At 39.0% G+C, this 16083-nt stretch overlaps 1 protein-coding gene across 6 annotated transcripts in view; it reads right to left on the bottom strand.

Moving 5' to 3' along the window:
* The window catches only part of TMCC1 (transmembrane and coiled-coil domain family 1), a 257166-nt gene that overhangs the window by 89147 nt on the left and 151936 nt on the right, over positions 1-16083 (bottom strand). Inside the window, exon 1 of one of the 6 annotated variants that reach the window (XM_017885044.1) lies at positions 4767-4810. The exons of 4 other annotated variants lie outside the window; for them this stretch is intronic. In XM_017885044.1, coding sequence (XP_017740533.1) covers positions 4767-4790 — 24 coding nt within the window. In that variant the 5' untranslated portion in view covers positions 4791-4810. Of the gene's footprint in view, positions 1-3977; positions 4008-4766; positions 4811-16083 lie in introns of those variants that run through there. One more of the 6 variants, XM_017885045.1, reaches the window with a different exon arrangement.

Genomic DNA, 16083 nt, shown 5'->3' with positions numbered 1-16083 from the left:
AAGAAAAGTCTACATGCAGTAGAGCCAAAAGACTTGCTCTTATCTGTAGACCTTAAGTAATGTACTTTGGCCAGAGTAGAAACGGGAGTTTTACTCATTCTATATCCTCTTCTGTCTCTCATATGACTTTTTGGGAAAGAAAGTAGATAATTTGTTTTTTTTGATCTTATAAATGACCCAAAAATCTGCTGGGTCACCTGGGTTTAGGCTGTGGATCTCATGCAGGGACTGTGAGGCAGATGAGCAAGTGATCACCATGTTCACTTGGTACCTACTAGCACAAATGCCAAACTATCAATTCTACTGACTCATCTGCATCTGCAACTGGCAGGACATATTTGTATCCTGTATGGAGCCTGCCAGAATGCTACACTGTAGAGTCATTCAGGATAGTGAAAACTGTGGCAATAATTTTATCACACAATTGTTTAATACTTTAGTTACTTATCCCTTTATGCTAGTTATACAATGCTAGGCAAAAACAAGTCTAAGCCGTTGAATCATGGTGATGAAACTTCTCCTTTAAAAAAATGAAGGCTGGACTAGTAATGACAATTATTCTTTTCCTTTTTTTTTTTTTTTTTTTTTGAGACGGAGTCTAGCTCTGTCGCCCAGGCTGGAGTGCAGTGGTGTGATTTTGGCTCACTGCCACCTCCACCTCTCAGGTTCAAGCGATTCTCCTGACTCAGCCTCCTGAGTAGCTGGGATCACAGGCACCCGCCATCACGCCCAGCTAATTTTTGTATTTTTAGTAGAGACAGGGTTTCACTGTGTTGGTCAGGCTGGTCTCGAACTCCTGACCTCACGATCCACCCGGCTCAGCCTCCCAAAGTGCTGGGATTACAAGCGTGAGCCACTGTGCCTGGCCACAATTATTCAAGTATGAGCACCCTTTCTCTAACTTTTAATCATAAAAAATTTCAAATATACTGAAAAAACCAGAAAAGATGTCATAATAAACAGCCATATACTTACCACCTATATTCAACAACTGTTAACCTTTTGCCATATTTGCTTCACCTTCACACATATGTACCCCTAAACCACTTAAAGTAAATTACATATGATCATCCACACTGCTATGGTCTGCATGTCTCCCCAAAATTCATATGTTGGAACCTAATACCCAATGTGATAGTGTTAAAAGGTGAGGCTTTTGGAAAGTGATTAAGTCATAAGGGCTTCACCCTCATGAATGTGACTGATGCCTTATAAAAGAGGCTAGAGGCGGGCTGGGCGTGGTGGCTCACATCTGTAATCCCAGCACTTTGGGAGGTTGAGGAGGGCGAATCACCCGAGGGCAGGAGTTCGAGACCAGCAACCAGTCTGGCCAACATGGCAAAACCCCATCTCTATGAAAAAAATACAAAAATTAGCTGGGCGTGGTGGCACACACCTGTAATAGCAGCTACTCGGGAGGCTGAAACGGAGAATTGCTTGAACCCAGGAAGCAGAGGTTGCAGTGAGCTGAGATCACGCCGCTGCACTCCAGCCTGGGCAACATAGCAAGCCTTTTCTGATGATGCAGCAAGATGGTGACACCTATCTAAGAGAAACAGGCCTTTGCCAGACACCAAATCTACTGGCACCTTGAACCTGGACTTCCCAGTTTCCAGAACTGTGAGAAATAAATTTCTGTTGTTTTTAAACTACTCAGTCTAGGGCATTTTGTTATAGTAGCCCTATAAACTAAGACACACATACACACCAAAATACTTCAGCACATATCTCCCAAATTTAAAGCCATTCTCCTAAATAACTACAATACCATTCTCACACCTATTAAATTTACCATAATTTCTTGATATCAACTAATATTCAGTGATATTAAAAAGTTGACCACTTAAAATAGTTTCACTGTAACCAAGGATCTAAGTGCACAGGCTAGAAACCATTGGCCTATGAATCATATATCTTAGGGCAGAAATAATATATATAAAATAAACTCCAGAACTATACTTCTTTCTTAAAAGAAAGAGAGCTCAGCCCGGCACAGAGACTCACGCCTGTAATCCCAGCACTTTGGGAGGCTGAGGTGGGCGGACCACCTGAGGACAGGAGTTCAAGACTAGCCTGGCCAACACGGCAAAACCCCATTTCTACTAAAAATACAAAAATAAGCTGAGCGTGGTGATGGGCACCTATAACCCCAACTATTCAGGAGGCTGAATGAGGCAGGAGAATCACTTGAACCCGGGAGGTGGAGGTTGCAGTGAGCCGAGATTGCGCCATTGCATTCCAGCCTGGGCAACAGAGTGAGACTTCGCCTAAAAAAAAAAAAAAAGAAGAAAAAAGAAAGAGAGTTTTCAATTTTCACATTTGGCTCTTCAGTAACACTGTATGTTTCAAAAGGCAAATCTCTGCTCAGGCGTCACGTTAATTAGGAAGCAGTATTCCTGGAATAGATCTTTGCATATTACACAATTCTGTTGCAGTACCAGTTACTAATCCATAATCTACTTTACTTCCAAACAGGAATTTAAAATGACTTGTAAAATTCATTTGTTTTAAAAAACTTTTAATAAAATTACTTTCAATAAAACTACAATTAAAGAATAAAAGTTATAATGGGAGACAGGGAAGCAGACAACTGAACTAGAAACATAAACCAAGGCTAGCTACTGCAAGTGAACACTTTTGAGTTTTCTAGCAACCAAAGCAAAAATGGAGATAGGATGGTCTCATTGTATTTTTTTCATTAGCGATTAAAAAAAAGTGTTTAAGAATAGAATTTATCTCTACTTAACTGGAGGAGAAATTTACATGTGGGCTTTTATATGAGAAGAACTAATAATTAAATTTTTTGTTTGTTTGTTTGTTTGAGACAGGGTCTCACTCTGTCACCCAGCCTAGAGTTCAATGGCGAAATCTCAGCTCCCAGCAACCTCTGCCACCTGGGTAAGTGACCCTCCCACCTCAGCCTCCTGACTAGCCGGGACTACAGGTATGCGCCACCACGCCAAGCTAATTTTTGTATTTTTTGTAGAGATGGGGTTTCACCATATTGCCCAGGCTGGTCTCAAACTCCTGGGCCCAAGAGACACACCTACCCTGGTCTCCCAAACTGCTGGGATTAAAGGCATGAGCCACCATGACCAGCCTAACTAAAATCTTTAAGAATTATTTTTTTTAAAGATGAAAAGACATCCTTCATAGACGATTCTTTTTTTGAGTCAGAATCTCACTCTGTCTCCCAGGCTGGGGTGCAGTGGCACGATCTGGGCTCACTGCAGCCTCCCCTGGATTCAAGAGATTCTTGTGCCTCAGCCTCCTGACTAGCTAGGATTATAGGCATTCACCACCACACCTGGCTAAGTTTTGTATTTTCAGTAGAGATGGAATTCTACCATGTTGGCCAGGCTGGTCTAGTACTCCTGACCTCAAGTGATCCACCCGCCTCAGCCTCCCGAAGTGCTGAGATTATGTTAGCCACTGCGCCTGGCCCACAGATGACTCTTATAACCATCTATAACAATAACCACGGGCTTATAAAATCATAGTTCAGTGAGTGAGTTTCTACATGAGCTGAAGGAACACAGTTTAAGCCTGTAGCTTTCTGGTAACCTGACTTGATACTGGAAGAGAGATAGTCTAGGCAACAGATAAGGAGCAGGTCCCTTAGCATATTATTACCGAATATTAAGTATCTAATCTCCATTTTTGTCCCAAGTTGGTCAGCACACAATACAAGACTGAACTCACTGGCAAGCAGTCTGGCAATTAGCATATAATCTCCATGTAAAACAGCCTAAATTTTTTTCCCCCCACTATTAGTTCCTTTACACCAAACAGGTTCGATGTCCTGTTGCATAAGTTAATGAAAGAAGGAAATATTGTGAAAACCTGAGGAGTCTAATTTCAGATTCCCTGATCTTAAATACTACTACATAGGAAAAGGGTAAACTAGATTTAAGATTCTTACTTTTGGTTCCCTCTTTTGCTATTCCTCATCATTTATTAAGTACACAAGCACTTACATGCAAGATTAGCATACAGCATTAGTTTTCTCTCAAATAATGTTTCTCAACTCAGTTGTTTCTTCTGAATCCCAGTCCTGCCATTTCAGAGAAACAGAGCAGTGTAAATGAGAACAGCTCAGGTCTTTGTGATCTCTGAAGACTTCCTAGTCTGCTCGTGTTTCAGACTGTACTCTATGGAGCCTGGTTAGTTACCTTTCCTGTTCCATACTTCCATCTCAGATGTATTCTCCTAGATACCAATCACTATGAACTTCTATGCAGAAATTGCAAGTTTGCTAATCAGAATTAGAGTTCAAAGTTCTTTGCTTCCCCTGTGCCAGCTGATGACATCTCCACACCTCAGCTCTATCCAAGAGAAGCATGTCCACTGCTTGATAACTTAGTAGCCCGAGTAAAGCTTAAACTTTGAACTCGTCATTGAAAAGGCAATGGCATAGGATAAACCAAGAAATAAAAATTGTTCTGCTCTTTTCTGTACTTCGTTTCTGTTATGACTCTTAGGCATATATTCCCAAATAATGTTTCCTAACTCATGGGAGTTCTCAACTCAACCACCGGAAGGGTGAGAAGTATGCAAAGAGCTGAGATCAGAGCTATAAAGTACTCAAGAGAAGCTTAGTTCCAAGACATTGGGAAAGTAACCACAGGCCCTTTATTGGTGGGGTGACAAGAGTCTTCAAAGAGTATAAATACGGGAACTAATTCTAAGAAATGATTTTCTCATAGTTCAAAGCAAAGTCTACCTATCTCTACAAGCTGTAATTTATTTTGGCCTCTTGTACTTACCTCAGCTCCCCATTGTGACTTCATTACCTCACTGGTCTTCTGTGTTTCCTTTCACTCCTGAACAAAAATTTCAAAGATTCTAGCACACACATGGATAACCTATTATTTGACTGGGCTTTACAACATTTAATTCTGGTACTTATTTATAAGTTAATCAGATGGCATATACCTTTAACCTTATTAACATATGGCACTCTTCCACTTCACCTCTGAGATCACCAATCTCAGGACTCGTTGCCCCTTTGGAATTATACTTCAAGCTTTCATATGTCTAATATGTCTAATAATTTTAGTCTCATTGCTAGTATCCTATTCCCTTTCCATACCTATCCACCAGGATCTATTATCCTTCAAGCAAAAATCATGATGATATAAAGAAATCAGGAAGAACAGGATTAGAATCACTGCTCTGTTGACTATGACAGTATAACTTTCATAATCACTGAAAACTGGTTTCTTCTTCAAAACAAGAATACAGCATCCCTTACATAATTGTTTTGAGTAAAGATACATGTACTATCAGTTGCTACTAGTAGTACTGCACTGAATAATTTCCAAATTTCAAGTATAATAATCCCTTCTACGTGTATGGCTCTTTAAAAAGTTTCCAAAGTAATATGACATTATCTCCATTTTACAAAAGAGAAGATTGAGGCTTGCAAAAATCCTGCATATGTTAGAGCCTCAGTAAAGGCAAGCTACCGTTCAGAAGGCCATGATTTATTCAAGGTCACATACCTAATATAGATTACAATTAGAACTAAGGACTTCTGACTCTTCACTAACAATCCCTCTACTACTTTGCCACTGAGTTAATTGTCTCTAATTCTGTGCTGCTATATTTATTTGAAGGAAATAAAATCATAAATTACATTTTTTAAGCTCGATCTCTGCTTTAACTGCTTTCTTTTGGCTTTATCTTATAAATTTAGAGCAGCTCTCATATACTTAAACATCTCTCCATTTCTCCACACACTTATTATAATCACTGGATTCCACAACTTATTTCGACAGAAGAGGTTGAGAAAATCAGTTATGTCTTAACAGACTTCTACCACTACAACTTGATTCTCTAATTCCATATTTTAACTCTGACTTATATACACCACAGGCAAACACCTCTCTGATCCAAATATCTTATCTTAATCTCATATACTTCACATAATTTATCTAGAAGCCAGACTGGAATGCTATCATTTCTGCTATTTACATTTCCCCTTTAAAGACAATGCTGAAGAATCACTTCCTCTGTCAAGATAACTCACAGGGAAAAGATGAATAGTCTTGATCTTTTGGATGAAAGACCTAAATCTAAAACTCTCCTAAGAAAACATGTATGTAAAATCTTTTTACCTTGAATTAGTCAATGAGTCTGTTCGTTTGTTTTTTTCCTGATCCTTGATTTAGGACAGGCAATGGTTTCTTAGACATGACACCAAAAACATAAACAACAAAAGAAAAAAATAAGATATGATTAAAATTTAAAACTGTTATGCTTCAAAGGACACCATTAACAAAGTGAAAAGATAAAACCACAGAATGAGGAAAGAATCTTGCAAATCATGTATCTGATAAGGAATTTGTACACAGAATATATAAAAAATTGTAAGTCATTATTAAAAGACAATCCAATTAAAAAATGGAAAGAGGACCTGAACAGACAGTTCTTCCAAAAGATTACAAATGGCTAATGAGCAGATAAAAGATGCTCAGCATCATCATTAACCATCAAGGAAGTGTAAATAAAAATGTGATACTACTTCATACCCCCTAGGATGGCTATAAAGGCAGAAAATAATAAGAGTTGGTAAGAATGTGCAGAAACTTCGGACTATAAACTAGTTCAACCATTGTGGAAAACAGTGTGGCGATTCCTCAAGGATCTAGAACTAGAAATACCATTTGACCCAGCCATCCCGTTACTGGGGATATACCCAAAAGATCGTAAGTCATGCTGCTATAAAGACACATGCACACGTACGTTTATTGCGGCACTATTCACAATAGCAAAGACTTGGAATCAACCCAAATGTCCATCAGTGACAGACTGGATTAAGAAAATGTGGCACATATACAACATGGAATACTATGCAGCCATAAAAAAGGATGAGTTCGTGTCCTTTGTAGGGACACAGATGCAGCTGGAAACCATCATTCTCAGCAAACTATCACAAGAACAGAAAACCAAATACCGCATGTTCTCACTCATAGGTGGGAATTGAACAATGAGATCACTTGGACACAGGAAGGGGAGCATCACATACAAGGTCCTATTGTGGGGAGGGGGTAGGGGGGAAGGATAGTATTAGGAGATATACCTAATGTAAATGATGAGTTAATGGGTGCAGCACACACCAATATGGCACATGTATATATATGTAACAAACTTGCACGTTGTGCACATGTACCCTAGAACTTAAAGTATAAAAAAAAACAAAGAATGTGCAGAAACTGAAACCCTTATATATTGCTAGCGGAAAAATGGTACAGCATGTTTGGAAAACAGTCTGGCAATTCCCTAAATGATTATTCTACTCCTACATGTAAACACCCAGGAGAAATGAATGCATATGTTTCCACAGATATTCACAGCAGCATTATTCATACTGTCCAAAAAGTAGAAACAACATAAATGTCCATCAACTGATAAATGGATAAATAAAATGTGATATATCCACATAAAAGAATATTATTTTGCAGTAAGAAAAGAAATGTATTACGACATGGATAAACCTTCAAAACAATGTGCTAAATAAAAGTAGCCAGATCCAAAGGACCATGTATTACTTGTTTCTGGGAAGAAGCCACCCCCAAAGGACAACATATTATATGATTCTCTTTGTAGAAGATGTCCAGAACAGGCAAATCTATAGGGATAGAAAATAGATTAGTAGTTGCCTAGGGCCGGGAGAGAATGGGGAGATTGGACAGTGATGGCTAACAGGTACGGGGTTTCCTTTTGAGATAATAAAAATGTTCTAAAATTGTAGTAATGGTTGCACTCTGTGAATCTACTAAAAGCCACGGACTGTATACTTTCAACGGGTGAGGTGTATGGTATAAGAATTATATTTCAAAAGCTGTTTTAAAAGTTACTTCTCCATAAAATATTTCCATAGACAAGTCTCACTTGTCAGTTTCCTCATCTTTGAAGCTTCTTAATAAAAAATTCTTGGTTGAACCAAGTCTCTGGGGAGGATTTGCTCATAATTTGTACATCTGAATTTAACGATCAAATTGAGAATTCTAGAGGGATTGGGATAGGGAAGGAATCAAACATTCCACAAAAGACCATTTTTGTAGAAAAGTGTCATCTGTACTCCATGGTATCTCCTATGGTAAATCTGTGGAATTAAGCAGCTACTCCTCTATATGTCTATGTGAAGTATTCAGAGTAAAAAAATTAAATCACAAAGTGACAAGATAGGATTGTAGTAACATTACACAAATGGCACCATGGAATATGCATGACTGATACCAGAATTAGAAATACTGATAAAATTGTTATATTACAATGAACCATGGATTCTTTTGGATAAAAAAAGGTCTCTTCATCCTAAATAATTTACGACTTATTTTACTTACTAAAAAGGTTATAACAGCTGGCAAATTAGCTAATCTATCTGCAAAATGCCCATTCCTGCTAAAGAAAAAATTCTTGACCCAGAACTTCAAAAATAAAGTTAACTCAAGTCATAACATGCTTGATATTAACTCATTTTCCACTCAAGTTTTAAAATAACTTCACTGTTTTAAAAAAAAAAAAATCAAATTTCTTTTCATTCTGGTAGGTGTCATTTGCCAAGTGCACTTGTTTAAAACAAACAAACAAACAAAAAAAGAGTACAGTCATCACAGTATCTAATGAAGCTGTCCACAGTGAAAAGCCTTTTTAATTTCAGTGACACCTAAGAGTATGATTTTAAAAGACTTTCTTTGAAATTATATAAGTTTCTGGATTAATTCTGACTAATATTGTGTTCCATGTACCAAGTTAGATGCAAAATAGATGCTTACATGGCTGATGAGATATCTGAACTTTACAATTTCACCTTTTAACTTTAATACTGGCACCAAGTTAGAGGTCAAGGAGCTCTGGTAGCAATTTCAAGGGAGGACATAGGAGGATGTCAAAAAGATTGGTTGTCGTAGATTTTAGAAACATCAAGTAGTTTTAAGTTAATACAACCCATTTAACTTCACCACTTTCTTTTACTTTCTTTTGCCTTTTCTAATGTTATTTTTAACATAAATAGGGTCTCGCTATATTGCCCAGGCTGCTCTTGAACTTCTGGGCTCAAGCAATCCTCCAACCTCAGCTTCCCAAAGCTCTGGGATTACAGGTGTGAGGCACCGCACCCAGCCTTTATTATTTTTTTAAGAGATGAGGTCTTGCTATGTTGCACAGGCTGGTCTCAAACTCCTAGGCTCAAGTGATCCTCCCACCTCAGCCTCTCAAGTAGCTGGAACTACAAGCACACACACACCTGTGCCCAGTATAATGTCACCACTTTCTAAAGAAAATAGCATGCATACGCACATATATATCACCTTCCTTATCATCACTAAGATTTCCAATCATACATATTTAATATATAATGTTAGCATGTTATTATATACGAAGAGTTGCATATATATTTGATACAATCCTCAAAACAGCTCCAGGAGGCAGTTATAATTACTACCACCCTTCACTCAAAGATGAAACTGAGAGGATGAGAAACTTACTCAAGGTTAACAAAGCTGAGAGGTAATAAAGAAGGATTTCAAATCCAGGGTTTTCAGCTTATAAAGCCTATCTGTGCCTTGAACTACTATGATGCTTTTTGTTAATCATTTAGAGTATATCAAGAATCTTCCTCACTGCTCCACAGAAGGAAAAATTCACAGTTCAGAAAGTTTAAGAGACTTCTCCATTACCACACAATAATAGAGCAATTTCAAGGGAAGATGTAGACATACTGAGTAATAATGGAGAGAATAAAATTTCTTGTAAGACATGCACTGCACTGTCATGTGCTAAATGAAATTAAACTAGATTTCAAGGTATCAGCTACCATTGCTGGAGGCACTGCTATCTACTAGGAAGAAATAAAAACAAAGAGAAAAAAATTTCCTTACAATTTTAAACATGCACTCACACTTCTTGAAATTCACTCTTCTCTTGGGTTTGTATGATGAGATTATAAAACATTTTGTTGTCATATCCTACACCAACTGTACACCTTCTCTTGTGAGCACATAGAATAACACCAACAGCTTCTCAGCCGCAGCGCTAAACTGAGCGCTTCACTCCGCAGTTTAGGCTGTGCCAAGAGTAGCTCTGCATTTCTCTAAGCCTACTTGTTTCCACAAGAATCCTCCCCTTCAGAGCAAATGCCCTGATGGGAAATGTTGTTCGTCTATAGTTGTGATTGTAGCCTCTAGGACTTGTTGCCAGACATTCTGGATCCTAAGGATCTTAGCCTTTCTTTCTCCATTTCAGCCGCACAAAGCATGTCCTTCCAAAAGGAGAGAGAGACAGAAGCCTTTGAAAAGACACAGCTGAATCTCTTCTCATTTTAAAAAAGCAAGATGGGACCAGGCATGGTGGATCACCTGAGGTCAGGAGTTCGAGACCAGCCTGGCCAACATGGTAAAATCCCGTCTCTACTAAAAATAAAAAAAATTAGCTGAGCGTGGTGGCACCTGCCTATAACTATAATCCCAGCTACTCAGGAGCCGAGACTTTGCCACTGCACTCCAGCCGGGCCACGGAGTGAGACTCCCACTAAAAAAAAAATAGGAAAAGAAAAAAGCAAGATGGGGTCTTTCTTTGTTGCCTAGGCTGGTCTCAAACACCTGGCCTTAAGTGATCCTCCCGCCTCAGCCTCCCGAAGTGCTGGGATTACAGACATGAGCCACTGTATCCAGCCCTGAACCTCTTTCCTTTTCCATTTTCTTTTAAATCCCTGCAAGGGAGGCAGGGGGGAACTAAGTACACTTGGAGAAAATTAACAAATACACATATAGCTTTAAAAACTGGTTTAATTTTTTTTTTCTGAGATGGAGTCCCTCTCTGGTTGCCCAGGCTGGAGTGCAGTGGCGTGATCTCAGCTCACTGCAACCTCTGCCCCCCAGGTTCAAGTGATTCTCCTGCCTTACCCTACTGAGTAGTTGGGACTACAGGCATGCGCCACCACGCCCAATTAATTTTTTTATTTTTATTTTTTTAAGTAGAGACAGGGTTTCACCATGTTGGCCAGGATGGTCTTGTTCTCTTGACCTTGTGATCTGCCTGCCTCGGCCTCCCAAAGTGCTGGGATTACAGGCGTGAGCCATTGTGACTCGACCTGGTTTAATTTTTTTAACTATGAAGACTGATCACTACTGTGTAATATAAAGTATTACAAATCATGGTTCTAAATTTGATCCTGCAAGTAAACTTGGTGATAATGAGCCAAGTCATATTTATACTCTGCCTCACTTGTGCATCTGAATAATAGGTGTTTTCCCCTAAGGGTATTGGGTGGCTTAAGGAAATACAATAAAGCATTGCTAGCATTCTTAAAAGAGCAAATGGACTAACATAAGGAATATCTGAAATAAATGCATTCTCAATAATTTAAAATTCCCTATGCCTAATTCCCCTATATTCTTTTCAAGGTCGGGGTAAGAGTCTGTTGTGTTCAATATTACATCACCAGCACCCTGTGCAATGCCCTGAACATAGCAGGCACTCCACTAGAGATAAGAGTGTAGAGGAGCAGAAAGAACACCTACTACCTTACTTGGCCTCCTGCTAGTTTTGTAACATTGGGCAATCTTTTTAATCCCAATCTCAGTTTCCTCATCAGGACAACAGGACAATAATTACTTTGTATCATTGTTGGGAGAATGAATCATTGCTGCGAGAATGAATCACTGCTGTGAGAATGAATCAATGTATAATAGTACTTTTTCTTCTAGGCATATAAAAGCTATTCAATACAATGTTAATTCCTCATATATATGAAGACTGATTTAAAACCTACATTTAATTAGGCAACATATGCTCTATTAATGTAAGCTGCAGAAGAATTTCTAAAAATAAACTCAGAGTCCCCTCAGTTACATATATATAAATAAAATGGTTCAACATTTTTTTGCATCACAAACCCCTGAGAATTTAATGAAAACTATGCATTCTTTCTCCTGAAAAAAAAAAATTCACACACATGCAAATTTACATATAATCCGAGGAAATCCATGGACCTGAATTTAAATCCCCTTATGCAACATTTTGCTTTGGATACCAGGAAGCTCAGCGCCAAAATCTGACTTTATCAGGTAGACCCTGGTAGCCTACAGACTATGTTCTGATGCTCTCCATGACCTTTCTTTAAAAGCTTCTCTTATGTGCTTAAAACAGCTTCTGTGGGCCGGGCGCGGTGGCTCAAGCCTGTAATCCCAGCACTTTGGGAGGCCGAGACGGGCGGATCACGAGGTCAGGAGATCGAGACCATCCTGGCTAACATGGTGAAACCCCGTCTCTACTAAAAAATACAAAAAATTAGCCAGGCGAGGTGGCAGGCGCCTGTAGTCCCAGCTACTCGGGAGGCTGAGGCAGGAGAATGGCGTGAACCTGGGAGGCGGAGCTTGCAGTGAGCTGAGATCCGGCCACTGCACTCCAGCCTGGGCGACAGAGCCAGACTCCGTCTCAAAAAAAAAACAAAAAAAAAACAACAACAACAACAACAAAAAAACAGCTTCTGTGTATAACAGACCTATTCAGATTTAATTTTAGACTTCATAATATTCTATTTGTATAGCTGAAAATTTCAAAGCCAAAGTTTTTTCGATAAGCTTCTAGGATCATCTTATAAATCATATGGTTCTTTTCAAAGCTCAGCAAAGTCTGGCAACACTTCAGGAGTATATACATAATATTTGGCTCCATTTATAAACTTATATACCTTCATTTTAAGCTATATTGTTTCAAAATTATTTATAAATAACTTCAATAATTTAAAATATTTTAAAATGGAAACAACCACAATATTCCCATCTAATACCACAAGGCTTATTGTAGTTTTCTTCCTTTCCGTATTTGGAACTCTCTTCTCTTATTACCATGAGAAACCTGCTCTCATCACCCTCACTGTATTTATTTAATCAATCCCCCTCCTTCCGTATGTAACCAATCTTCTATCTCTGCAGCTACCACTTTACTGGTGTAGATGTCATCCTCATTCCACTTGGGTTCTGAAACTCCACACTAAGCAACTTCACTGTACCATGGATTCCCTTCTCACCCAACATGATTCCAACCCCTCATCATCAGGTTGTACAGCTGCATAGACCCATTCCTTCCCACATCCCCTGGGCTCTGAGGTGTCTCCTGTTCATACTCACTCCTCCCCACCCATGTGCTGCAGTAGCAGAAACACACTTTTCTCCTATAGTAATAACTAAGAAAGAACCCCGTAAACTGAATACAATCCAGGAAAGTCCTTGGAAATATCTATGAAGATAACTTGAAGAAAAATGAACTTTAAACCATTTTCACACAGGATAAGACTTAGAAATACATTATTTTGAATAACTAGGAAAACATGGACTTAATCAGCACTCTTAGCTGAGCAAGTAGGTCATGTTACATACACCTAAAGAAATTTTACCCGTATTATCTACAGAGACCCAGTATTCTGTGGCAAACCCAAAGCCAGGTTCCACACTTCCTGTGTCTCAAAACTGTATTGAAATAAACAGCCATGTCATCATGTCACTTCCCTGGTATCTTGCCATTCAGTTCTTGCCTGCTACATATGGGTAAATGGATGAGATTTGGTTTCTTTTGTTGTTGTTGTTGTTGTTGTTGTTTTGAGAGAGAGTCTCGCTCTGCTGCCAAAGCTGGAGTGCAGTGGCGCTATCTCGGCTCACTGCAATCTCCGCCTCCTGGGTTCAAGCAATTCTCCTGGCTCAGCCTCCCAAGTAGCTGGGATTACAGGCGCTCGCCACCATGCCTGGCTAATTTTTGTACTTTTAGGAGAGATAGGGTTTCACTATGTTGGCCAGGCTGGTCTCAAACTCCTGACCTCAGGCGATCCACCTGCCTCGGCCTCCCAAAGTGCTGCGATTATGGGCGTGAGCCACTGCGCCCAGCCTTGCTGTTTTTTAAAGTGCCAACCAGGAAGCTAATTAAATTTCATGTACAACTTCATAAAATGTTTCATAAATCATTATGGCAGCTACTATGTACCCAAGATCTGTACTAGGTGCTATTTAATTTGAATTTCGGGCCAGGTGGGGTAGCTCACGTCTGTAATCCCAGCACTTTGGGAGACCGAGGCGAACGGATCTCTTAAGCCCAGGAGTTGAAGACCAGCCTGGCCAAGGTGGCAAAACACCGTCTCTACTAAAACTACAAAACTTAGCTGGGCGTGGTGGCTTATACCTGTAATCCCAGCTACTCAGAAGGCTAAGTGCTTGAACCCAGGAGACCGAGGCACAAGAATCCTTTGAAGCCGGGAGGTGGAGGTTATAGTGAGATGAGATTGCGCCACTGCACTCCAGCCTGAGTGACAGAGTGAGACTCTGCCGGAAAAAAAAATTAAAAATTGAATTTCCACAACAACCCAATGAGTTGTCAATGAGGAAACAAATACTTGACAAAAGTTACTGCCACCCCTAACCACCAAAAAATAAATAAATAAATAAATAAAAATAATAATAATAATCATTACCCTACTTGTTTAAAATATACTAGTAAGGAATCTGGGTAAAATCAAGCAAATCCCCAAATCTGACAACACTGTAGACGAGTAAAAGACTTAGGGAATGAGATTCTCAAATAGCAATTATGAATCATTTACGCTCTGATATCATATAAAAAAACTCCCACAGAACCAGTCCACTACTTATATTGATATCAATGAGAATAAATTACTGTAGTCATGTATACATATTAAACTTATAAAATCCTTCTTGCCAAATATTAACAGAGGAAACATTATGGAAAGAAAAGATATGGGGTTCTGAACAGCTTAAGATAGATATGAGATGTTTAATCATGTTTTGATCTCTTAAAAGAAAAAAAAAATCTAGCTATCTTCATTTGTTTCAGAGAAGTAAAACAAAGATGTTTTACAAATTAGTAAACTAATTTGTTTTGATTTCAGGTCAAAAAGCAATTTTGGTTAATTTTGAATTTGATTTGCCAAGACTAAGTTATAATTATCATTATAAAAGTTTGATTCTAGAGTGATAAAACAGGATAATCGGAAAAGGAAATATTTAATATGCAGCATGAACCATGTTTTTCTTTATACATAAAACACCTTATTGTAAGGCAAATCAATGTTCCAGAAACACACAAATACAGAAATCTAAATATGGGGACAGACTGAATCCTGTTGAGACATGTCTCAGCTTTCCAATATTTGAATCTATGATTCAAATATCCTGAGTACCTAGTGGGTTCCTGTTTTGAATCTTGCAGTAGACCTCTAAATGGTTAGGTTCCTCTCTGTCAATTTACACCTTAAGTAGAACACATGTATTGCATTATAATGAAATTATATGCATATGATGCATTATTATGCATTTTTAAGAAAATACACTTTGTTCCAAATTATAGTTTCATTCACCCGTAATAGTGTTTCTTGGATAAGTCATCATTAACATAAAGGATTTGTTTCTCTTGGGTAAAAGATGTTTCAAAATCTTGTCTCAAAATCTTTATTATTATTTATCTATTTACTTATTTTGAGACAAAGTTTTGCTCTTGTTTTCCAGGCTGGAGTGCAGTGGCATGATCTTGGCTCACTGCAACCTCTGCCACCTGGGTTCAAGCGATTCTCCTGCCTCAGCCTCCTGAGTAGCTGGGATTACAGGCATCTGCCACCAGGCCTGGCTAATTTTTTCTATTTTTACTAGAGATAGGGTTTCACCATGTTGGTCAGGCTGGTCTTGAACTCCTGACCTCAGGCAATCCACCTACCTCTGCCTCCCAAAGTGCTGGGATTACAGGCATAAGGCACCGTGCTCAGCCTTCAAAATCTTTAAATATATTTATATCCTTTGAATCAGAGTCCACTTTTTAGAGGCTATCCTATGGAAATAGATCTAAATTTTTGTTGTTGTTGTTGTTGTTGAGACTGAGTCTCGCTCTGTCGCCCAGGTTGGAGTGCAGTGGCGTGATCTCGGCTCACTGCAAACTCTGCTTCCCGGGTTCAAGTCATTCTCCTGCCTCAGCCTCCCGAGTAGCTGGGACTACAGTCGCCCGCCACCACGCCCGGCTAATTTTTTTTGTATTTTTAGTAGAGACAGGGTTTCACTGTGTTAGCCAGGATGGTCT

The sequence above is a fragment of the Rhinopithecus bieti genome, unplaced genomic scaffold, assembly GCF_001698545.2.
Source record: "Rhinopithecus bieti isolate Rb0 unplaced genomic scaffold, ASM169854v2 scaffold_13262, whole genome shotgun sequence".
Taxonomy (NCBI): Eukaryota; Metazoa; Chordata; class Mammalia; order Primates; family Cercopithecidae; genus Rhinopithecus; species Rhinopithecus bieti.
This window is presented reverse-complemented; position numbering and strand designations above follow the sequence as displayed.